The sequence below is a fragment of the Malaya genurostris genome, chromosome 1 (assembly GCF_030247185.1).
Source record: "Malaya genurostris strain Urasoe2022 chromosome 1, Malgen_1.1, whole genome shotgun sequence".
NCBI classification, from domain to species: domain Eukaryota; kingdom Metazoa; phylum Arthropoda; class Insecta; order Diptera; family Culicidae; genus Malaya; species Malaya genurostris.
In genome coordinates, this window is record NC_080570.1 from 27,265,907 (window position 1) to 27,292,281 (window position 26,375).

Consider the following 26,375-nt stretch of genomic DNA (forward strand, 5'->3'; position numbering starts at 1 on the left):
TCAAGCCTATTTTAAGGCCATGTACAAATCATTCTATAAGTATGATGTAAAAAATTTAGATATTAAATAAAGAAATTTTGTTCAAGAAATGTTGTTTTCGTACACACCAAAAAAATTTGAATTTTACAGATGACTCAATCGCTCAAACGATGTAATTCATAAAGACCTAATTTCTCAAATGATGGAAAATCTCATTTGTAATGACTTAATGTTAGATGAGCTTGAATTTTACTGGTTTCGACTGTAACTTGCGTTCTGCTAGCAGGTGCGACTGTATGAATTTAAATGCACCTTTTACCGGTCAAGCAGATGCATGCTTCTGTGGCTCGGTCGATTATCAGACGAACTTGCGATCCAATGATTCTCGGTTCAAGTCGCGGTGGGTTGCTACAAAATTCTTTTTTTATTTCAATAACTTTCATGTCATGGAGTTTTAGACACAATATTAAATGTTCTTCCACGTAAATTTGCGTGAGCTGCGACGCTCCATTTATGTGCATCTAATAAGATGTAAAATCACAGGGTTTTTTTTAAGTGTGTAGTTAGTTCCTGAACTTTTTGGACGATGTGGAAGCAACCTTCTCTACGGCAGTATCGAACCGCACAAAGTGCAAGTCGATTCGACACTGAATTTTGTTTTCTGTGAGTAGTTTTCTCAAATGCGAACGCACTCATTGAAGAGCAGAAATCATATGGAAACCGTGAACTTATGAATACGAAACCGTCACATCAATTAGAGGAATGACAATGGTTTGAAAAAAACTAGGAGAATTGCACATTGTTCGTGTTTGAGTTGTAGATGTTCAAAACCTAACCACTGTCTATATGGTTTTACTTCTATGTTTTGAATTTGTACCCCGGTATAGAAAACAAAGATGCATTCCTACGTCAAAAGATTTTGAGGGATTTCATTTATGTGAAGATAAAGAATGGAAACGCGAGATGTGACAAGGTTGATTTTAGTAAACTGAAATCTTTTACTAACTTAACTTTCGCAAGAGGAGTTAATCTTAAGCGTCTCATCAATGCAAATCACTCGAGTCTCTGGTATGCCGGAAAGTACCGATAAAGGTCTTTTACCGAATTACTATCCGAACCGACAAAAGAATAGTTATCAGAAGTTGTTACTTTCTACTTGCGGCTGCATTCTCGTACACAATTAATTCTTCACTATCTCTAATAGTGAAAAAGTAAAAATATGTGTTTCCATCAGGTAGCGGTGAGTGCAGCGAAAAATATCCATACAGTGAAGAACTCAATGTGTATAAGAATGCTGTCGCAAGTAGAAACTGACAACTACTGGTAACTTTTCTTTTACCGGTTCGTATAGTAAATGGTAAAAGACCTTTTTCGGTACTTTCCGGCATCCCAGAGGCTCGAGTGATTTGTATGAATGAGATGCTTTAACTCGACCCCCTTGGTTGAAGGTAAAAGTTGAGTCACTAAAAGATTTCTGCTTGCTCAAATGACCATTGTCACGCTTCACCTATTTGTTGTATATCTTCACATCCTTGCTCTGCCTTGAGGACTAGCATTTTATAATTCTGATTTTATTTATTATTCTCAGTTACAATAAAACTATTTTTATTGTTATAAATGATCCTAATATTACTATTATTTTTCGTTAGAAATTTCAGGTGGGTTTGGAATTTTCGGGTGGGTAGTACTACCCACCGTACCCACCTCTTTCACCGGCCCTGGTGGAGAGGAGTCCCACACTCTGTGCGTAAATGCATTTCACCATGTAAAAAAAACCCTCCTCCTGACGGTTTGTTTCATTTTGGCAGCCGGGATATAATTGCGTTATAAACTATATAAATTTAAAAACAAAAATACGGAAGACCATCGGCGGATATCCTTGTCTACTTAATGAGTTTAATTGCATTAAACGATTCGACGGAAAATCTCCACACAAATTCGATACTTTTCCCAATATGAGCAGATCGGCACAACAAAAAGGCTCACAGGACCACCACCCGGCTAGGATATTAAAATATCGACTGCTAATGAGTTTGATTCGGTGAAGCCAACTATTTGTATATAGGTCTATCCGGTTTCCCTGCGTGTGCGGCTGACTATGTGTGTGTATTAGGCAAACAGAAAGGCTTAACCTTAGCGGAAATATAGGTGTAATGCGTTCAATATCCACATCAGTTGGAAACAGAAAATTACAGCGGTCGAGTTCTTCATTGAGGGTATTGCTTTGAATATGGTATTTCTAACTAGCATACAGCCATTCAGCTTCGTTTTATTCCAGCTAGAAATTTTCAATTCAAAATAAAGCCACTGGTGGTGGAAATTTTAACTAAAATATTGTACCATCGAACGGTGAATGCGGGGCCTGGTGGGCCGTGTCATAACCTAATTGGTAGTTCATTTCCCAATTCAGAGCCGAATGTTCACGGTAATAATCCCAAAATACATATAGTAAATTGTTTTGTTTGTCAAACAGTGCAAGTCGCGTTTCGCCTTCGTCCGGAACAATCGATAAATATTGATGTGTTTGCTATAACAAGCGGCACAGCCAGCAGAGGCAGCGAAACATCTGATGATTGAAAAACAAATTTTCCATCCACTCTTCTGCTGCATTACTCTCAATCAACAAAAGGCCCGTTTGTTCCGAGTTCGCTTGGCAATGCATGCAGTTGCCGACGATTCGTTCGGGGAAAACATTTTCACTGTGCTTATGCTTGAGCTATGAGTTGCTACATTTTTTTTTTTTTTTTTTTTGAAAGTAGTTTTTGGGAATTTCCGTTTCACTAGCTTATGAATCTACGGAAAATATGAGCTGATTGATTATTACCTTCAGGAAAAAATAAAAGCTTCGGAGAAGGTCCAAAACAAATCACTAATTGATTGTTAACATTTTCGTTGGACTTTTCGAAACAGGCTCATCCGATTTTTTTTGTTTGTTCCAGTACGCTGTTTGCTAGTTGATCCGAGAAACTGTCGTCGGAAATTGGAAAAGTGACATGATGTTAAGAGAGAAAAAAAAATGTTCGGAGTATTAACGTAATTCACGATAATATTGACGACTATTATGTAAGCGAATGGATCAATCGATTCACCATTTTTCTAGGAAAAGCTTATGGATGTTTCGGCATGGCAAACACATATTTTAATGTGGACTAAAAATATATTGGAATTTGCTGCCGATTCTGCTACGAACTCTCGATTTTCAATTTCGCATGCTTTTATTAATAGCAACATCAAACTCATATCTATCGCCAGGCAGCACTCATCAGGAGATGCGCGTAGGAACCGATATCGGGAAAGGCTTTGGTTAAACTTTGCCCGTGGTTGTTGTGTCTCACCAGTGTGATATCCGTACACACAGGACATGGTTCAAACACCATCGCCTCATCCTCATCCACATCCGAACGCACACCGGAAGTAACACGCCATGAAGCGCATCCGAGTAGAATTCCATTCCTACCGACTGGATTGTTCCAAACTTCTATGGATCCCGAGACTCGAACTATGCATGGGTGTGAACGCGTGTGTGTGTGTGAGTTAGGTAGCTATTTTGGTAGCAGAATAAAAACCAGCTCTTCCGAATACTTTGGAAACTGCTAGAGCTGAAAATCGTCCGTCATTACGAATTCCATTGTATGGTCGGCAAATTTGTATAGCTGAAAGCGGCTCTGGTTAGTTGAGAGATAGTGGCAGGAGAATGGAGCCTTTAGTGTCGGTTTGATGAGATTTCAGACGGTGCGTTTGTTACGTTTTCTATGTCACGTTTTGAAACTCTTTTCCTTTTTTGTGGTACGGTACAGTAAATGAGTACTCTCGCGCTTAATTTATTCTTTTCGTTGGTGATTCAAACCATTATAATATTTTTGACGCGAATAGGTCTTACTTTACTTTGGGGCGCCTTTCGAAAATTCACTCTTTGCTAGACGTGAGTATCTCCTGTTGTACCGAACACAGCAACATAATTTATTCTTCATACAATCGGGAATATGTTCAGCAATTTATGATCAAATTTTCAGTGCTATTAAATATAGAAAAATAACTCCAAGCTGAACTTTTATAAATTGTTTGCCGCGAACGAGCATTGAAATAAGGTTCCACACGGAAAGACCGAAATCAGCACTATGGCGAAAAAAATAGTTAATATTCTGATTTTACTTACGTCGTTTTCGCTTTAAAAAAACTGAAACTGACCCAGGGTTGTATCATCAAACAAACACTTAGCACTTAGCAATGAATATTTGAGCAAACCTGATATAAAAATCAGGTTCGAAACTAGCTTCAAACAAACGATTTGACAGCAGTTAGGGTGGAAACTGGGTTAGGTTTGGCATCAAGTGAAAACGACATTAGTTATTTTTTGAGACAACTAAAAAAATCTTTTGCTTTTTTATCAACTTTGCTTCCATTTTTTCCAAAATTAAAAGCTTTATTGCGAAAAAGTGCTAACAAATGTATTATTCAAAGTATTGTCCGTTGCTAGCGACAACTTTCTCCCATCTTTCCGGCAATCTTCGGGTCTTGGCTCGAAAAAGGAGTCCTCTTTTGACGCTATCCATGAAGCAATCCATTTTTCCAACTCTTCGAAGGATTGAAAATGTTGATCTGCCAGGCCGTGTGCCATCGAACGGAATAGGTGAAAGTCGGAAGGGGCGACATCTGGGGAATACGGCGGGTGGGGCAAGGCTTCCCATTTCAGCGTTTCCAGGTACTTTTTGACCACTTTTGCGACGTGAGACCGAGCATTGTCACGTTGGAGGATGACTTTGTCATGTCGCTCTTGATATTGTGGCCGCTTTTCTTTTAGCGTGCGACTAAGGCGCATCAGTTGCGTAGTAAATCACACCTAGTTGATCCCACCAAATATAATTTATAACCGAAGTAGCATACCCGGGCTTTCCCCACGATTTTCTGCGTTTAGGATTATCGTATCGAACCCACTTTTCATCACCGGTTACGATTCGATGTAAAAACCCCTTACGATTTTGTCTTTGAAGCAGTTGCTCACATACAAATAGACGGCGCTCGATGTTCCTCGGTTTCAACTCGTACGACACCCAGTTTCCTTCTTTCTGAATCATGCCCAAGGCCTTTAAACGTTTTGAAATGGCTTACTGACTCACTCCTAACGATTCTGCAAGCTCTTTTTGGATTTGGCCTGAATCTTCATCAAGCAATGCTTCTAGTTGTTCATCTTTAAAGGTTTTTTTTCTCTTCCACCACCATGTTTGTCTTCGACATCGAAATCACCATTTTTAAAACGTTAAAACTACTCCCGACACGTTCTTCTACTCAGAGCAATATCACCATAAGGTTCTGAGAGCACTCGATGCGCTTCAGCTGCATTTTTTTTTCGAATTGTAACAGAAAAGTAAAACTTCCCGCAAATGGCGAGAATTGGGCACATAAACAGACATTTTCGAGCGTGAATAATATGAAAACAAGAACAACTGTCAGTTCGCTTTAACATCTCATCCAAGTCAGTCGATATAACAAAACCGCTTACGTTCGGGACGGAAGAATACAAGTACAGTATTGTGTAGTGAACAATAGAACGACCTCGAAATGAGTGAACCAAACGAACAAAAGCCACCGCCGACACGAAAGAATACAATTGTTGTTGACTTCAGGCAGTGCAAAATTCGACCTTCGATACGAGAACTTGAAGGTTTGCTTAAGGAGCAAATGCATCTTGACATTAAACGTGATGTGATGTGATGTGATGTGAAGTGAAGCCACCATCAGTTCAAGGACTTGCCAGTGGATGCGGGTAGACTTACAGTAGCCCCGATATGACTCATCCATTCACCTTCTTACTATAGCTGTTACCGAAAAGCGAGCAAAAAGGGTTGGGCGGATACGTAAGTAGAGTCACTTACTCGTATTCCGCGGGAATAAAAGATGCTCTTCCAACCATAATATCCAGTGCATGGATGAAGCATATCGCTATACATGCTTGAACCCGCCTGATGGTTTGTTTGAGAAGGGCGCGTCAGACTCATTTCAAACCTTCAGAAGGAAACAAGTTTCCTTCAAGTGACTTGGGCTGGCTATCCACAATCCCTCGTCCAGTCGTCAATTCGTCCGATGCCCTGATGCTCCCTACCCTTTTCGACCCCGTGCAAAATGTTTTATATTGAAAAATACAATGAAACATAGTGTAATGAAATTAATATAACATGAAAAGATATAATAGATTACAAAATAATACAATATAACATAATATAATATAATATATTTTAATTTAATATAATATAATACAATGTCATACAATATAATATAATATATCATAAAACAATATATAAAATAACATTTAGTGTAGAGTGTCAGTTATGCTCTTCTATCTTCGCAATACTGCAGGAAGTAGAATATTTCTCTTCTAATAACAATAATAATATCCACATCTATAAAAATAATATATGTTATTATTATTGATGACAAATTAATAATAATAACAGTAAATATAATAATGAAAATAATAATAAAAAACGAATCTAATATAGTACAATGAATTATATAATAAATAAAATGATATGTTGCGATATGCTATGATATTATATTACTTGAATTTATATGTCATTTCTCATGCTCTCATTCTGCCCTCAACGCATTCCATCGACCAATTGTCACCACAGACACACGTGTAGGCATGAAACAGGAACCAGTGAGGACCAAGCTCACCTTGTGACGACCTTGATAGTTAGTTAAAAGATTACTTTAATATAACTGATAATGATAATGATAACTTATAAGGAAAACAAATTTATATTTTGCGCAGAGGTACGTAGTACTACTCATAATAAACCCTATAATATAATATAATATAATATAATATAATATAATATAATATAATATAATACAACATAATACAATATAACATAATATAGTAGAATACAATATAATATAATATCATAAAATATAATATAATTATATAATATAATATGCTATGATGCAATGCAGTATAATACCATAATAACCTAAAATAGTGTAAGACGATAATATATGAAACAATATGCTATGATATAATATAACAGTTAATGTCGCAGTGTAAGTTACGCTCTTCTCATAATAAAAATAATACTAATAATACATGATGTAATAAACGACAGAATTATATGTTACAATATACTATGATAAACATTGCACTTTAGGATGGGCTTCAACCTACAAGCCATTTCGCACCCTCTCATTCTGCTACTAACGCAGAAGGCGATAGCACCCAGTCGACGCCGTTCTATTGACCAAATGTCATCATAGACGCTCGGGGAGGCATGAGATAGGGACTTGTGAGGACTTAGTTATCTCACCATTTGACGACCAAATGCATCTTGACATTAAACGTGTGCATTTACTTCAATGCAATAAGACGAATAATGTTGTTTACATCCAGTTTTATAAAGAGTTGGATGCAATTCAATTCGCAAAAGACAATAACAAACTCTCAAATGACTTTTACTGGCATCTTTTTTCCTGGAATACAAACGTAAACATACGTAATAAAATAATCTTTCCGTGGACTCCAAAGCCTTTTCAGGGCCCCAAAAGTAACGTAAAGAACTGTTATAGAAAACTGTCTTAAACTTCCGCTCTAATTCCTAGAATACAAACTAATCTTCAGAAACCGAATGGTCCGTTTTCATGACGGACGGTATCAAATCCGTTAATATCTCTACACATCTCGAATGCAGTTCTACGTCAATCATCAAAATTTTCGAAATACATGCCATATATCAAAAGAATCACTGATGGGATTCTTCACTAGAATTGTGTCATATAGAGAACACGACCCACCTAGGCTTTTCATCAATAATAAATTGCAGTTTGAAAGGCGATCAAAACCATTCCATATTCAATCGGCTTATTTTATCACAACTACCCTTTTCTGATTACAAGGCAATGACCTAGATACGAGCATTCATAATTGAAATTTCGAATATAAATTAATTACCCAAAGTTCAATTTCCAGAAGCGAAATCAACGCGCAATTTGGCCCAATGTTGCTATACACCGTGAAAGGTTATTACGCGGACGGTTTCATCAGACCCTGTCAGCTTGGAGCGAAACCAATCTTCCGTTCAGCAACGCCATCGCACGGCATCACCTTCAACATATCATGTCAATTGTATGGGTGCACAGTGCTGCTATTTTGGCGCGCACGAATTTGACATTTCTCTCCCCAACTTCTATGCGCGAAATTCGATGCGGACTCGCCTGAGGGCGCCATGCTCGCAAAAAGAGGATGTTGCCAATAATTTGTTCGAGAACTATGAGAACTGGATATCTTGTTAATATGAAGTCTTTGGTTTCATTCAACCTGCATTCTATTGAACTTTCCCCCTTTCAAAACTAATGAATGCATTCCTTCCAGGTACGGGCGCTGGGTGACGCGTCGAGTCGCCATCGGAACCATCGTCGTCATCTGGCTGCTGGCGGCGCTAGTGTCGTTCGTGCCGATCTCCCTGGATCTGCACCGGGACAAGCGGGACGAGACGGACACCTCGCTCATCATCAACGGCGTCAAGTACGAAACGTGCGCCCTGGACCTGACGCCAACCTATGCCGTCGTTTCTAGTTGTATAAGTTTCTATGTACCTTGTATAGTTATGATCGGGATCTACTGCAGGTGAGTTCAACAATGGATGCATTTGTTTTTTTGTTGCGAAAAGTCAAACCGAAAGTCTTACCCATTCAATCATAGTTTGTTGGTGTTGTTTCGTTGAAAAATACGCACAATCATCCGACAAATGGTTCAATCTCAGTTCCCGAACAGATGGATATAAATCAGCCTGCCTAAATCACCGGGATGTGGTCGCACATTGAAGTAGGAATCGTAAAATCGTGACCAAAACACAGATTTCTCCTTTCTACACAAGGTAGTGGAAATTAAACCAGGATGATACCGTTTTCGAAACACATTAAGGCACAATCCTATTACTAGCCGGCGCGATATAATTTTGTCCACGATTTGACCCGAGTTTTCCGTGTGTGTGTATATGAGAGCCACGGGGAACAGAAAAACAGATTTGTTTCCCTGCCAAGCCGCTAGATAATATATCACCACTCGATAGAGCTCGAAACGGGCGCAAACACCGGCGAATAGAGCAGTGATGGCAGTGTGACTCTATTATATCTTTTTTAATTGGAAACGCTGTCAGGTCGCCACTCCCCACCTTTTTGTCCTCCAATGTTGATCACAGAGGCCGAAGTAAATGTTCGAAACGAATGGGCGGACGGACGGAAAATCGTTCGTAATCCTTTCACTCGGTACCCACTAAGACTTATAGATCCTCTTGTATCACCGCGACGGGAGGACGTTGCACCAGGAAGCAAAAAAGGCGTGATAAGTCTATCCCCCCCAGCAAGCAATCGCCGTTGCGTTTTTTTTTTTTTTTTTTGTTACACATGCCTGCCTTTCTGCTTCCAGTGGAGACCCCCGACCGATGGAGAAAAAATAAAAAAAAGAAAGGACGGCGAGGTGAGAAAATCCTCTGCTCAGGAGGTACATTTCTACCGCTTTTTACACCAAGTTAATCGTATTTTCTGAAAAGAAGCGAAGGCCGCCTGGAATACAGTTTACGGCTACGAGTTAGAAATATGCTATTCTGTCATTCGTTACCCAAGAGCGAAGCTTCGTGACAGCGAGATGGAAGTTTAAGCTTTTTCAATCCAGTAATTTTTTTTTTCTTCGAGGCCGAGGGGATTTCATGGTGAACCGAGCAAGCCATGATCTCGGCCTATTCTACACTATTCCAAACAAAAATTCTCACACCCACCGAAGCGTCGCAAATATCAAAGTAGATCATTCCATCACTAGCTTCGCTAACGAAAACTTCTTGTTTTATTCAACCACACCTTCGCTTAATCCCTTTTCCAATCAGATCAAAACGGGAGCCTCCGAGAGTTCATTGTCATCTTCATCATCACCCTCGTAAAAAGTTAATGCCAGTTGTCTAATTAAAGCTAAAACTGTGCCCATTTTCCCAAAACATCGACGAGGGTTTCGGGGAAAAATCAATCACGTCACTTACCGCTTCCGATCCTTTCGAAAGCCTACGGTTTCTAGATTCTATCAAACTGAGTCTTTCGGGTGTGTGTGAAAGTGAGAAAGGTTAACTTCCGACTGGCACCACTATGATACGCTCTATTTACTTTAACCCGTCAAGTAGCTACCGGGCTCACAACTTAATCTAACCGACCAGCCATTTACCCCCTCCCACCGGTACGGTTGACGTTTTGCCTGAAAATGAAGGCTGTCATCGACGCCGCCGCCGTCATCATCTCCAGCTCTGTGGGGTAAACTTTTCTGCCTACAATGAAGCCTACAAGTTGTTTGTTCTAACACTTCTTTCTTTTTTTTCTTGCTTTTAAGTATCATGACAGGAGAATTGAAGCTTTTGAAGCGTTGTTAGGTGGACACGTTGCTATGCAAGGATCTTAGATGGGATAATCTTCCAATTCATTGTACACGGAGAACCCGCAGATCACAAATTTACAATATTCCAATTGTTGTTTCACGCCCTGGTTGTTTCAACTAAAATGTTGTTGATTTAACTAACATATCTGTTGATTTTGACATAACCATTCAGGTAACCGAAATTGTTGTATTCAAATGCTGTCACTTGGCGGCGAGCGAAGACAGCAAACGGCAAAACAAAAAACCTCTTCATTTCACCAGAAGCGTTTCATATTGAAAAATTTCCAATGGTAAATGAACGTCATTTATGTTAGTTACGTAGTGGTCGTTTTATGTAAGTGAAAGTATGCAGTAGAATGTATCAGTTAATTGTAAAACAAGTTTTCCATGTGTTAAATAGATATTCCAACAGTATAAATGTATTAATTTCATCTGAGAGTAATGTATTCTAGGACAGTTCATGTCAATGTTATTAAAACCGCTTAACGCTTAAAAATTTGTTGCTAAAGTGAAGTGGTACTATTTGCATTTTCTTGAAAGTGTATCTGTAGCATTAGGTTTACCAGCGAGCCATTCTGCAAGTGAAGGAAAAATTTCCTTATTCCCTGTGACCATTTATCTGGTGAGTTCCCTTTTGAGAATTGTAATCTTTTAGTTCATTTCCATGTCCTTTGTGAGTTTAGTGATAAAGATATAAGCAGATAATTAGGTAAAATTTCGTTGTTCAAGCAGTGAACGATTAGCTAACAGTAAAAAATATTTATTGCAATTGGCGTTTCAAGTTCAAATAACTGAATAATTAGTTGAAACAACTGAGACATTTTTTTGCTTTCATGCATACAAGTAACTTTGCTGGGATTGTGTCTTTGCTCAATTGCACGAGTGACATCTCATTGAAACGTTTCATTGTTCGCTCGGGGTGTTTGGCATTGCTCCACTGAAACGTTTCATTACTTGTTGGGTGTCGTTGCTAAGTTGCCAGCACGATAAATCAAAAATGACAGATTAGTTAAAACAACAGTCGATTAGTTGTACCAAATTTTAACCAATCAAAATCAGAAAAAACAACTAATATTTTAGTTGTTTTGCGATCGCTGGCTTTTCCGTGTAGTAACACGAACCCAAAACAAGGCAGTTGAGACTCATCTGATTAGTCAAGATACCACATTGCTTTATTGATTACCGAGCCTACAATAAAATAATTTCGTTATATTCAATGACAAAATGTTTGCATTCGGTTCTAAGAAACGATGTGCATCCTAGAACGAATTATGCCACCAAAGTGAAATATTTCATTTCAAAAAAAAAAACAAAAACTAGAAACCAATTTTAGACAAGTTTTCGGAGCCGAAAAATCTCTATATACGAACGATAAAAAGGCGGGTGGGTAGTGACAGAGACATAACTGGATGTCGTGAATACGAAAACAACTGACATGTTCCTTGACACTTCCGAATATCAATTAGTTGATCAATTGTATAAATTATGCAAGCATTCCCTTTTTCACATTTTTCGAAAAAACAAAGTAGTCTTCGCTTGATCTCGATTACTGTGAATTTCACACAGCGAAAAGTGCACAAATCTAACCAAACTGTTCTAGATTTGCACTACACTGAGGATATTTACCTTCGATTTGCGAAGAATAAATCCTAATAGTTCTTTAGAAAACTTTTAGAGCCACTAGAATGGCTGATTTTGTGTGATGCTCCCCACCGTTGTCCTCTTTTCGTTGTTTTTCACCAATGCAAACGACTAGCAGATGTGAGATAATCGCTCTTGACGGAATCAGTTCAGTTCGAAGAGGTTCGAAATTTTCTTGATCTAGAGAGTGTTTTCTGTTGCTGTTCTTAATATCCTCACTAATCTTTCCACAGCTAAAGTCTTTTATTCCCAAGAAATATTATGAAATTATATAGAACCTACGTCAGTCTGTTTATTGAACCACTTCTGATAAAGTGAGAGACACTTCTGTCCGGACAAGAATCACAATAAACTTTCTAGCTGTCGATTTTTACACCTGTACGAATACTGACTGTGACTTACTTTGTTTTTGGCTGCCTCATCGCTACACATATCCTTGTTCGAAGGAAGAATTCTTCGCACGAATGCGTTCGAATCCGTATCGTAGTAAAAACTGAATGACACTTACTTGAGATAACAGCCACTTCAAGGAACCAATCGAACGTGCTTGACCCGGTAACTAATGTGCACATTGGGCATGTGTGATGGGAGCTTGATGCCAAACATACAAAGGACACTCTTCGCAGATCCCGCACGGAACAGTCCCCATATCAAATATTGCTCGTGTTCTCGTTTTCACCCACTACAAGTATTATCAAACTTGCTCTACAGCTCATACGGTAGTTCCTAGGAAATTCATAGCCAGATATTAACACTTGTATCTGTCAGCAGCTTACCATACAATAAGATTGAAGACAAAAGAGCTAGCTCAAACTCCACCCGTTATTATTTATAGCATCCAATTACATAGTTAACCCTTGCTGTTTGTAATACTACAACAACAACAACCGGAGCCCGGCTCCTAGCCATAACATTCTCGGTCAGTCACGACTAAGTGGAGGTGATTTAATATTTTCACTCTAATGAGCAATTTTCAACATTTTACTACGGAATGGGGTTACCAGTTTTGCTGATATTGGCTCATGGACTCGGACGAAAACCGGGCCAATTATTCAACATAAATTTTATCCTCCAATTATCCAACAATCCTTCACTGTTGCTTCATACTGCGGAGATTCGTTCCTTCCGTTAAAAGTTACTCGTTGGCCATCCGGAAAGACAGCGGGAAGCAAGCAAATGTCGACCCTTGTCTTAGGTGTTAAATGACTACTTGCCGTTGAAGTTTGGGCTTACCAAAATTAGAAATCGGAGATATCAATCTAAGAACTTTCCGGTGAGAAATGGTTCGTCTCGTTCAAATCGGATAACCATTTCGGAATGCGTTCGGGCAGAATAGGAGTGCCTGTTTAATCCAAATAATCCAAATATTGATCCAGAAATTGATTTGCAATATTTAACTAGACGTTTCATGTATGTGACGGTCTAAAAAGCAACATTGTTTAAAACGCTTATCGTTTGAAAATTGAAGCAGATGTGAACTGACAGTATTTGTATTCTCTTGAAAAATCATCCTTAATATTGGGTTCAAAAACAACATAGCTGAAAAAAATATTAGAAATGCTCTTTCAGCGAGCCATTTCGCAAGTGGAGCGAAAATTTTCTAATGTCATAATGAACATTTTGCTGGTTAATTCCATCACGAGAACTGTTATCTATCGTTCCATTTCTACTATGCGTTTAGTGGAGAAATTATAACCAGCTACATTGATTGTATTAAACCAGAATTATATTGTTTCTGTATCCACAAAAATCACGCGTGAATCGTGTCTTCTGTCATTATTAAACTTGTTCAGAATCGTCTATAATTTAATCCTGAATCGACTTACAACGTCTAACATTTGGTGAATGGGCGCTGGCAAAGTTGGAGAAAAATTCACTTTTCGTCGTGAATACGACTTACTTTACTATGGGGCGCCTTTTCAAAATTTACCCTCTGAGAGAGTGATAAGGTTTTGATCGTGAATATCTCTTGTTGTATCTAACGTATTAATCTAATTTCTGATACATGCCATCGGAAATATGATCAGCAATTTATAATAACATTTCCAGTTGTATGATAGATTCACAAATAATTCAAAATTAAAGTTTTCTAAATGTTTGGTACCAACGATTATGAAAGAATGACGCCTTTCTCGTACCTGGGTGAGTATAACAGGATAACTGGTAAAATAAATAATATAAAAAAAGAGCTTTACACTTGATATATTTCGTTCATTCTAGCCTGCGCAGGAAGTGAAGTAAGTGCATCATTCCGGTTGGTTCCAGAGCTCAGTTCCAGTTCTAGTTCAACTTTGAATCAATTGCGGAACGTTCGTAAAGCCAGTTTCGTTATAAACGAGAGCGATTGCGTCATCCTGCTGCTGGTCGTTTGCATGGGAGCAAAATGGGGAACATTATACAAAATCAACCCTTCTAATGGATGCTTCATTCTGTCTTGCCTACGTAGTTGACTCGTTCAGTCCAGATCAGAATCCAATTCTAGGGTTTAGTTCTGAAATTCAGTTTCAGAATTCAATACCTGATATTTTTTTTCATTCCCAGAACCCAGATCTAAAATATGGTTTCTCACCCAGAACCATAATTCTGGAACTGAAACCGAATTTCAGAACTTGAATCCAAGCCGGGATTTTGAAACCGAATTCTGGATCTGAGATAAGGATTGATTCGAGACCTGGACTTTGGATCTGATTTTGAAACTGAATTCTGGAACTGAAATAGTTGTTCAGATTCAGATCAGAATTCAGTTCAGAAATTCCTGGCCGGATTTAAGATTTAGAATACAGTTTCAGAATTTAGATTCAGTATTCTGAACCAGAATGGGTCTTCTGATCGAAATCCAGGAACAGAATTCAGATCCAAAATTAAGTTGTATTTCATTAATTGAATTCAACACTGCAGTCCAGGGTCATTCAGAGTTCAGGTTCGAAGTTCTAGACCAGTAATTTGTCAGTAGAGCGTTAAGTAGAATAATTCCACTGGAATAATGTATTCCGCATGTATTTGTGATGGTTTTTATGCTCAGATCACAGCATGCTGTGCGTTTGGCTGTCAGCTTTCGTTTGTTTACTTGATTGTGCGGTTGAAATTTTGCGTTTTTAAAATGTCACGTATTGAAAAGGAAGTTAAAATTAAGGTTCTGAACAAATGGCTAAGTGAGAAGTGCGAAAATTGGCGAAGCGGTTTGAAATTCATCATGCCAGTGTTAAAACCATCATTAATAAGTTTGGGGAACACTATTCTTTAGAGCTACCAAGAAGAGGCAGAAAACCCGGTTCTGTACCAGAAAGTGGTATCTCTAATCATGAAAAACAAATCAATCTCAGTACGTGATTTAGCCAAAAAAAAAACCGGAACGAGTGTCGGAATGATCCAGCGTATCAAGAGGCGAAATCACCTGAAGACCTACAAGAAGCAGAAAATCTCGAAATAAAGTATAGAACAGAAGAAGCGAGCAGCAACAAGGGCCCGGGAATTGTATTCGCGTCTTTTGCAGTGTCCGGATGCATGCGTTTTGTGGGACGATGAGATCTATGTAAAGGAGGACTCAAAAACTCTTCCTGGTCCACAATACTTTACTGTCGTCGGTGGGGAGGATGTGAGCGATGCGGACTAGTCAATTCAAGTGGAGAAATTTGGTCGAAAAGTACTGGTATGGCAACACTACCGGAACTATAAATGCAAAAATCTATCGATCTGAGTGTCTCCAGAAGAGATTGCTGCCTTTATATAAGTAGCATAGTACGCCTTCGCTGTTTTGGCCGGATTTAGCGTCGGCCCACTATGCCAAAACCACTCTCAATGGGCTTGCGGAAAAGGGTATAAATTTCGTTGAGAAAAATATCAATCCTCCAAATTGCACTCAGCTTCGAACCATCGACCGTTACTGGGCAATCGTGAAGAGAGTCTTCAAGAAGACTGGTAAGGCAGCTGGGAAGATGCAGTAGTTCAAAAAAAATTGGGCTCAAGCGTAAAACAATGCGATGCAACACTTGTCCGGAACTTGATGAAGAGCGTTTGATAAAATGTTCGAATTTTTAGTTTGAATAAAATATCGTTTTTTATCATAATTTGAAAGAAAAATTTGTGGATAGCTTATTTTTGATACACTCCTTATATTGATCGTTATTTCGATCCAAATAAAGATTTCATTGATTTTCTCAAATTCGTTGTGTTTTTTTAATCTAATCCATAAACACACAGACATTTTCTTAGTTCGTCGAGCTGAATCGAATGGTATCTATTGTGAATCGGGCGGAACACTACCAAGAATCGGATGCGGACCGACAGGAACGGGAATCGTAATGAATAAGAACGCGTATACTAGCTTTTATTTTCTTATATCTAGTTTATTCTCGTGGTTTACATAGAGTGATACTTTCACTGTCGTAGCGGAAATCATCTCGTTATTGTTGAGTTGGCAAGAGTGACAATGCTCGTGCCTTTGACAGCTCCAGTGCTGCCAGAATTGCTGTTTGGTTATGACAGTATCCTCATATTCGGCCCACCAGCTGTAGAATTGTTTCAATTTTGACACTTGAATAGGTCGGTCTTAGAAGCCATACATTTACACGACTTTTTATGCGTGCTGTTATAATTATTCTTTTAAATTATACAAAACGCTTACGTAGATACGAACTGGAGTTTGAGAAAGGGCATCGATTATTGAAAACACGAGAACCGACCTCACGATAAACGACAACACCGACACCGTAATCATTCAAATCTGCTTTGAAAGCAAACATTCAAGTGAAATTTAGATTCAAATGCGCTATTATTGATGCATGAGAACGAACAGGAAACAAAGTGCGGCCCGAATTTCCGTGACATTTCGAAAACAAAAGCAACGAACCTCCCCGTTCCCCGTCCGTTTGGTTAAACGATGCCATCAGTGTCATTTTTTGCACGAATAATAATTGAAAACAAACCTTCCAGGCATTCCCTCCTTCTCCATCCAAGTCCATGAATATGAAATTTTCCTGCCAGCTACGAATGCCTTCCAGCTCATAAATCTCACATTTGCAATTCCTGTCACGAACGAGATTCAATTTCCTTACTGGTGCCACGAATGCGAGGAAATTTGTCACATCGCATCGTGTCGGGCTGCTAATAAGGTAGCAGAATATGTGACAGAACATTTCTCAGGTGGCGAACCGTTTCCGATGAATTCAGAAAGCAAACGCGTTTCTCGCTTCACGGCATGTATGACAGCATTGAGTCAGAAAACGTCTTAATTTGATTGATCGATGACAGCGCAATGTTATGAACAGCGATTACTAAACAAGTCAAACTTTGTTCTTCTTTTTTTCTCCGACAGGCTCTACTGCTACGCCCAGAAGCACGTCAAATCGATACGAGCGGTGACGCGACCGGGTGAAATCAGCGAAAAACGCTATCGCAGCATACGGCGACCGAAACCGAACAAGAACAAGCTGAAACTACGCCAGCTGGCCCATCAGGCCAGCTCACCGTACCACGTTTCGGACCACAAGGCGGCCATCACGGTGGGCGTCATCATGGGTGTCTTCCTGGTTTGCTGGGTGCCGTTCTTCTGCGTCAACATCATTGCCGCCTTCTGCAAGACCTGCATCGGTCCGCAGACATTCAAGGTGCTGTCCTGGCTCGGATACTCCAACTCGGCGTTCAATCCAATCATCTATTCGATCTTCAACACCGAGTTCCGGGCGGCGTTCAAGCGAATCCTGACGACGCGCAGTGCCTGGTGCTGCGGACAGGAAATGGGTAATATCTATCCACGGCACAGCGATCGCTACGTGACGGACTACGCGGCCAAGAATGTGGTCATGAACTCCGGCCGGTCGTCGGCTGATCTGGAGCAGGTATCGGCCATCTGACCCTACTAGAATAACATCAACAACACCCAGGTGTAAATGGGGAGCAGCTACCCACACTGAGTGTATAGAAGAGGATTTCTTTTTCGTTCCGTTCGGTGGAAGAAAACGGATGTGGTTAGGCCAATGTTTTGTTTCCGTTTGTGTTGTGAAGGGTCGGTGAGATTTCTGGGTCAGGGTACTAGGGCACAAAACTGTGGTTCTGTGGTAAACTACTTGTATTCAGTTCAAGCTTTTGTTTTATTTATTTTATTTATTTAGTGAAGTATTTAAGCTTAAAGAGCTTTTCAAACAGCTAAAGTTACTACCTGAATAAACGAGCAGAACTCATACGCATGAGTTGTCGCTATCTAGTCGCTGTACTAGTAGTTAAAATTGCACAGCTATGCATTGAAAAATCGAAGACGGTACGTCAGAAACAGGATGTACTTCTACAGTGAATCATTTGAACAAACCTGATATAAAAACCAGGTTCGAAATTGACTAGTTTTTCAGTTCAACAACGTTGAAACTAGGTTCGAAACTAATGTCAAATAAACGGTTTGACAGCAGTTAGGGCGGAAACTGGATTAGGTTTTGCATCAAGCGAAAATGACATAAAAAAAACGAAACAAACTCACACGTAACGTAAATCCTAGCTTGCTTTGTTTTCTTGGGTAATGACAGAATATTACATCTATCGACATGTGATATTAGATTTTGTGTCTATTTCTTTGTGAAATTTAGCTAAACTGGTAGAGATATTAAAGAAATGTATCTTTTTCACATACTTCGGACGTTCCTTTTATGCGGATCTACCGAGACGCACCACATGTTCTTTGTTTTTGTAGTGCGGAGATATCGCACAGACTTTTTAATTCATTACTGACTTATGAGTGACTAAGGTTTTTATTTTTTCAGTCAAGATAACTGAGCGTATTGAAACCCAAATGCGTTAGAAATTCGCTTTCATTATGTGCTGAAAAAATGCACTTAGTTTCCAAAACATGGACAGAAAATACGTCACTCTGTATACCAAAACAATGTAATTAATTAACGGTCCTCAACAGAAACAATACTTATGTCAATCCAATGGATGGTGGAATCGTTACATCAATCCAATTGAAATGAAAACTTTTCGAAGGAAATTTAAATCGTTTTTGCTTGTGAAAACTGAAACTGACCCAAGGTAATTTAATCAAGTAACCACTTTACCCGAAACTGTTTTAAGTTTGCACTCAGCAACGGGGTTTTAAAATCAGGTTCGAAACTGACTAGAATTGGTTTTTAACAAACGGCTTGACAGCCGTTAGTGTGGAAACTGGGTTAGGTTTGGCATCAAGCGAAAACGGCTTTGACGTTCCAGACATTAACATAGTAACCGACGCTTAGAATTTCAGAGAAGAATGCACATATAAAATAGTGTTCTATTTGGAGGAAAAATATTGTCAAAATGAGAAAATGTTTACAAATTTGGGTAAGAACTCATTCCGAACTGGATAAACATTTTTGTTAGTGTTATTGCAACTACAGAGCAATAACACTACCAAAAATGTTTATCCAGTTCAGAGTGAGTTCCGAATCAAATCCGAAATGGGCGATGAATTTTCAGTCGGAATTCTCTGTGCAATTCAATATTAATTCCAAATCAATTCTTAGAGTTTTCTCTACAATTGTGGCAAATCATTGGAAATCACCTATTACAGGATCGGTTCCTGTCCTAGGTCCAACTGTTAGTCCACTTTCCGAGCCAGTTTCGTACCAACCTCAAGCTGGTTAAAAATGACATAAGCAAGTATAAGTTGTTAAAATTAATATTACTGCAGGGTGGCATAAAAAGTGTTGTCAGTATCGTCAATAAGAATTTAGATATTGCACAATGCTCCGAAACGGGAAATGGCGAGACAAAAATATTTTCGCTATTAAATATTATTTTGTTGCAGTTGATGTCTTCACCAAAGTTGTTTGCATTCAACTTTTTCGGAGTAAAAGTAGAGTGGCTCTCGTAAAGTCACTTTTTGTTCTAACTTTTATGTGAACTGTTTTACAAGAAAATCGTCTTCCGAAGATTTGTCAAGCCAATTATTGCGCACAATTTTGCTCAACTAAGATTTCAACTATAAGCTACCATTCAAAAGTTTAGTTTTTTTTTCGTCAAAAAATATTCAACCTTCTAATAATGCCAGATCGATAAAATATACCAGTATTTTTCGCCAAAACTAATCTTATACGGTTTCTGAAAGGTAAAATAAGCCATATAACTCTTAACCACCAAAACGTGGCAACTGTTTGACGTCGTTTCCAAATTCAAGATGGCGTCTTTCGGATATTCTAAACGCCTTGAAAATTGTTACAAAACAAGTATATTCGGAACAGGCTTGATAAGTAGATGTTTCAGGTCGTTCCTAAATTTAAATCGGTGACTTTTAGTTAATCTATATTCCATGAAAATCATAACAATATGAGTATTTCTGACAGGGTGTGTGAGAAATTCTGGCAGCCGGCAGAGGCTGGCAAGATTCCGGTAGCTGTCAAAATTTTGCAGGCGAAATTGCGTAATTCTATCGCCACGTCATATCTTGAAAGATATTCGTCAATCCTTCATGTACATCCAAAAATGAAAACGAGTCTTGAAACCAAGTGAATGAAATGAAAATACTGGTATATTAAGAGAAGAAGCTTTGCATATCATGTTTGGTAGTGCAAAAGCTATGTTATTGCCCTTTACTTAAACTCGTAATGGAAAAAATAAAACCAAAGAAGAAACGATTCAAAACGGTCCTGCCAGTATTGTACGAGTCTTGTATGGGAAAAATCCGGCAAAAACAGAACTTTTAATAACGGCTAAGCAAAATTCTTTGCCGGAAACGGCTGATGCATTATTGCCAAAATTCTGCCAGAACACCGGCAAACCCTTCTAGCAGACTCTACCAAGAACATGCAAGCGGTATATCATGAAACGATTTTTGAGGTCGTTTTTAACTTCAAAATCCGAATAATCGAAATACCTTAAAAGCCATTACAGTAAGCATTTTCGGAACGGGTTTGATAAGTAAATGATAACAAAATGATGTTTGAGGTCGTTTTGAAATCAAAGATGTTGACTTCCAGTTATTCGACTGCCATTGAAAACCATTCCAATATGCGTGTTTCCGAGACGCGCCTTATAAGTACGTGTTATAAAACGATGTTTGAGGAAGTTTCGAAAAACAAACTTGCGACTTCCGGTTTATCGAAATACCTTAAAAACCATTACAATATGAATAGTATTTTGTTCTTGCAACCGTATTCCATTCTGCACACAAATATCATGACTTTAACAAATATTATTATGGTATGAAAAAAATATTGTTCACCAATACTTTTACATTTATTTTTTCCAGCTTCTATTCATCGTCACCTTAAAAACTATTACAATATGGACATTTTCGAAACTTTTTCTTTTCATAAATACGTTTATTTCATAGGTATATTACATAAGTTTTTCTTCGCCGTGGCATCCACAGTACATAGTACTTTAAACCTAATACATTTCGAATATAATATTATTATGTTGGTATTCATAAATTAATCTAAATACTGTTTTTATCAATTTTTCGAAACTGATGTGATATGTTATCGTGTTCCACATAGAGCACGGTTTTGTTTTTTAATGTGATAATACAATTTTCAAGGGACACTGCGATGGTTCTAGATATTCCGAAGACACACGTTTTTGTTGTTGTTGTTAATAACAGTTCAACTGCATTGAATTGAATGTATACTACGTTATAGGTTTTGTTCAGTCAAATGCCTGTGTCTATAACAAAGTTTTCATATATTTGAGAAGTTGAATTTTACATTGCTTGTAGTTAACAGCGACTGTATTTCCCGGTGACAGAACCTTTTGTTCGCTAAGTTTACTCATTTCAAAATCGTCTTATTGCTCACTCAACAGCACTATGTTGTGATTTTTATAGATTGTGCCGGAGAAAGCGGCATGTTTTGCACATGCCAATTTTTTGTCAGCCTAACAGAACATGCACTCAACCAAAAAAGCTCTTGAGTGCTTCTCATTTAAACAGGAATTTTCGTGTATGACGTTAATTTTCAAAAACGCGATTCGATGTTATTTTCTAAAACTTATTGAGGTTGGTTGTCATTGACTTAATTTCATCTTAACGCACTAAATTTCCTTAGTTAAGTGGTTTTGATTTTCGTTTCGTTTTGATTATAGAAGTGTGGTTGAAAAAAACAAAACTCAAGACAAATTTATGGAGTTTACTCATCACTGCTCGCAGTGAAGCTGGTGCTACTGTGCCTCACTCAGCAATCTCACCGTTCAAATACTAAAACTAATTTTACGCACAAAACACTAATACGTAAACACAGATATAGTCACGATTCCATAACAAAAAGCAATCTAAACACTAAGCTAGTCAAATTCGGATGAAGGAGGTAAACCAAAGGCATGAACCCAGTCAAATAAAGTAAATAGCTAGGAATCTATCTAAGTATGTTAACCCTAAAGGTCACTGTTTTCCCTGTACTGCAACACCAAAACCAAAATCCTTCCAATGTATCAACACATTTCAGAAAAGCAGGTCCGGAAAAAAACGAAACATGTAAATACTACAAATTTTTTTTTCGGTACACACTCCGTACAATGAAGCAAACATTTAATTTCGTTTCAAATCATTTTTTTTTCTACACTGCGAGAAATTAGCAATTGTAGATGGCAAAGTAGTATAAAATCCCTCACTTATCGAAATTGTAGCAAAGCACCAGTGAAAGCCATGGCAAACCACAAGCGCGGTGTGATTCGGAAAAAAATGTGCTCAAAATGAGATTGATGTTTTTGCTGTTGTTGATGTTCAAACGAGTAAACCAAAAGAACATATTTAGTATAGAAAGCCGTACGATGCAGTTCAACCAGCGAGATTCCATTGCAAACAGAAAAAAAAACGCGAAGGACACTTTCGTAATTTGATAGTAGGAAGCTATAATCTTGCGGTTATTCACCGTCGTCCCATTCCAGGAATTCTTCTGTCAGTTTGAGTGTCAAATCAGTTTCTTCACATCAGCGAGCTACCGGCAACACTGATTTTCTGCACGTTTATTTGACAAACGTTTTTTAATCTGATCGATGATGATTGAAAGCGTTGTAATACGCTCGAATTGAGAATCATGACCCTAGCAAATTGTTGTGGAAAGAAAACGATGTAATGTAATACCCATTTTCTCCGCAAAAAGTTAAATTCACATATCCTTAGCACTAAACAGGTCCAAATCGTATTCCAAATACCAAAATGAAAGAAAGAACGATGAAAATAGCTAATCGTCTAATGTTAGAAGCAATTTCTTTGACACTAATCATAGGATGTAGTAAGAAGAGCACTGATAATAGTTATCAGTATAGTGCAACTGCTGTGTTTAGCTGTTAAGTTTTAAACATTTCAAATGACATACAACTAAAATTCCGAATAAACGATCGACTCTCACATAGGACACATTCATTCAAGAGACACTATAATTATGCGAAAACAAGACTGATTATTGTTTATTTACCAGAGCGTCGTGATGTACGTAAGAATACTACTAGTAGTGGAACAAAACCAAAAAAAAGTCTACTGTGAAATAAATTTAGTGAATGGTACGTGTAGTGACCGGAAGTGAAAAGTAAACTTGATAGAAACTAACGGACAAATCGTGAAAGGAAAACTAAACCTGAAAAGAAAATGTAGAAACAAATAATGATTTATTTATAGAGAACATCAATTGAATCAAAACTGCAAACAAATTTCGTATTATGCTCACACGAAACTCAACGTGAACAATCCAAAAGATACCAGATACCGATACTACTGTTACTAATTAGATTCACTTACTGTAGAGTGGCGGAAAAAGATAATACAAATACAGAGATGGCGCGTCTATTCCGCGTCCAACCATTGATGAAAAACAAAAGAGCTGAACTAATCAAATGTCTAAACTTTTTCCTACTACTAAGGAAAAACAAAAGGATATAAATCGTCAAAAGCACGCGTATATTTTGTAAAAGGGAATGCATTTCCACGAACGGGATCCACTGTGAAAAATAGCAAAAAAAGAAAACAACAGAAGAATGATACAAAGTTCCAGCTGAATAATGTAATGTTTAATTAATTAGGACAAATTGTAACAAACCGACACACAGTCACGCAGAAATAGGTCTATGATTGTTCTTTGTTGTGAATAGTTTGTCGATAATAAAACAAAAACAAAACAAACCAAATACAGAAACGAGAAATACAATTTGCAGCTTGATTTGAAAATTGATTGGTTTGCGCTGAGAAATGTTAGAGAAAATATTTTTTTTGGACGATCAAATTATTACGTCAACAAAAGTAAGTTTTAGCATTACACAGTAATTCTAATATACAGTAAATAATAGATCAGCGGAGACAAAAATCGTAGATCTGGCAACGAGTTAATCAGAAAAAACGTTCTGTCAACGTTGGCGCTTTTTCAATGTTCGAGATTTTCGGGATTGTTTATTTGCATAGCAAAAAATTCAGTTCATCCATCAGTTTTACTCAAATTTTGTGAGCAAATCTCACGTTTCGTACAAATGTTATATACTCACTATTGCATGTCAATATTCCCCACTGATGGTGAACAACGAGATGCTAGGCAATTAGTAACAAGCTAATTGGAACTGCTTTTGACAGTTCGATTGGAATCATAATGATGTCTCCGCTGTTTTCTAGTTGTACACACTTAAAAAAAATCTTGTAAATTTACATCTTCTGAGACCGACATATTCGAGTGTCAAAAATTATTCATTTTTACAGTTGATATTTAACGCATGATGACATCTTTTTAAGAGCTGAAACAGGTAAGTTTGACACTGATTTGAATCAATCTAGTAAAATTCAATCATTTCACGAATTACTTTCGCATCAAATTGCGTCATATGTGGAATTGCGTCACTTGTAAATTTCAAAAGTTTTTGCTGCGTTGGATCACTACTAGAAAGATAAACCGAGATGATAACTTACTAATTATTTTAACTTTTAGTTAAAATTTGACAGTCGAGCAGTTATTTTTTTCTAGTAGTTAAATTTAATAAAAACTGCGGCCCATTTCAAAGTTTGACATTTGGTAAGTTATTTGGGTTTATTTTAAACTGGCATAATAATTGCAATACAGAGAACATAAGAACTCCGAGCAAAAATAAAAATAGAATACACATAAGTCATTTTCACCAAAATAATTAGAGTTTTTTTGCAAGATTTTTTTCAGTGTGGGAAAATAATTGTCGAACTGTCAAAAATAATCATGTTTCCGAGCAGGGTTATTTTTGACAACAACAAAATAACTGCTCGATTGTCGAATTTTAACTAAAAGTTAAACTAATCCGCGAAATGGTCCACAGCCTTAAAGTCTTCTCTCAATTTCAGAGTCAAAGCTGTGTACTAAATTATATAAACTTTTGGTTTAAGGGGGGCGGAAGGTCTAAACGATGAAAAAAATCATCATTTTTGCGAATTTTTTCCAGAATTATCGTTCAACAAAATAAATTCAAATGTTTTGCATGATAAAAAGCATCATTCGAACAACATTTTGGAATTTTTTCGTGTTGAGAAATAGGTCGATGAAGAGGTATTTTCGAGAACGCTTCTTAAAAATCATGATTTGCGGTGTCTACTGTATCTCAGTGCAGACTAATCAGAAGTGAACAAACGAACGCAGCATTGTTGGAGTAGAAGTTTTTCTACACCCCAACGTTTCTTTTTGATTTTTTTTAATTTTTTAAATTTTTGGTGGTTGTTCAAAGTGAAAACTACGATTTTTCACGAAAAAAAAACCGTCATTTTGTAGCTGTTAAACCTCCATAAAGTAACAAACAACGAAAAGGAAAAAGTTGGGATCTGGTTTTTTACATGTAGAAAGTGTGTGCAAAATTTGAAAAAAATTGATGCAGTAGTTTTTGAATGACGATGGATACGGACTTTCAAAACCTGCTTTCGAGGAAAACGTGTTTAAAGGTTTTTGTCTATAAAATCAATGAAAACAATTAATTACTCCTGGGAGCCCGTAGGGTCTAACATTTTCAAAAAATCATATTTTTTCTTTTATAATTTATTATAATGAAATATTTCAAGAATTTTTTGTCAAGTTTTAAAGTCAATCGAAGTAGAAATCTTGGGCCTGTGCGCCGAGCTCTTGTTTCTTCGTAGAATGAGATAGCCATAGGTAAAAGTCAATAACTTCCAGAGTTTCGTTCCAATAGGCTTGAAAATTTCACAGAAAATTCTTCAAATGTTTTACTATAAGAAAATATTAAGAAAATAATAAATGATTTTTTTAAGAATTAGACCCTACCCCCCCTTAAGTTTGACAGTCGAGCACATATTTTGTCATTGTCAAAAAAAACCTTGCTCGAAATCATGATTATTTTTGACAAGTTTGATGTTTTTTGGGGCACTGAAAAAAAATTTGCCGAACAAATTCAAATTGAAGAACTTTATTAAAAGTTGATTATGTGTAATTTCTTT

The 26,375-nt window shown here is 37.6% G+C and overlaps 1 protein-coding gene across 2 annotated transcripts in view; it reads left to right on the forward strand.

Moving 5' to 3' along the window:
* The window catches only part of LOC131435549 (dopamine receptor 1-like), a 306,195-nt gene extending 282,046 nt beyond the window's left edge, over window positions 1-24,149 (forward strand). For both annotated transcript variants that reach the window (XM_058603563.1, XM_058603571.1), the window contains exons 5-6: window positions 8,342-8,596; window positions 17,343-24,149. In XM_058603563.1, coding sequence (XP_058459546.1) covers window positions 8,342-8,596; window positions 17,343-17,880 — 793 coding nt within the window. In that variant the 3' untranslated portion in view covers window positions 17,881-24,149. The remainder of the gene's footprint in view (window positions 1-8,341; window positions 8,597-17,342) is intronic.
* Window positions 24,150-26,375: the final 2,226 nt, after the last annotated feature.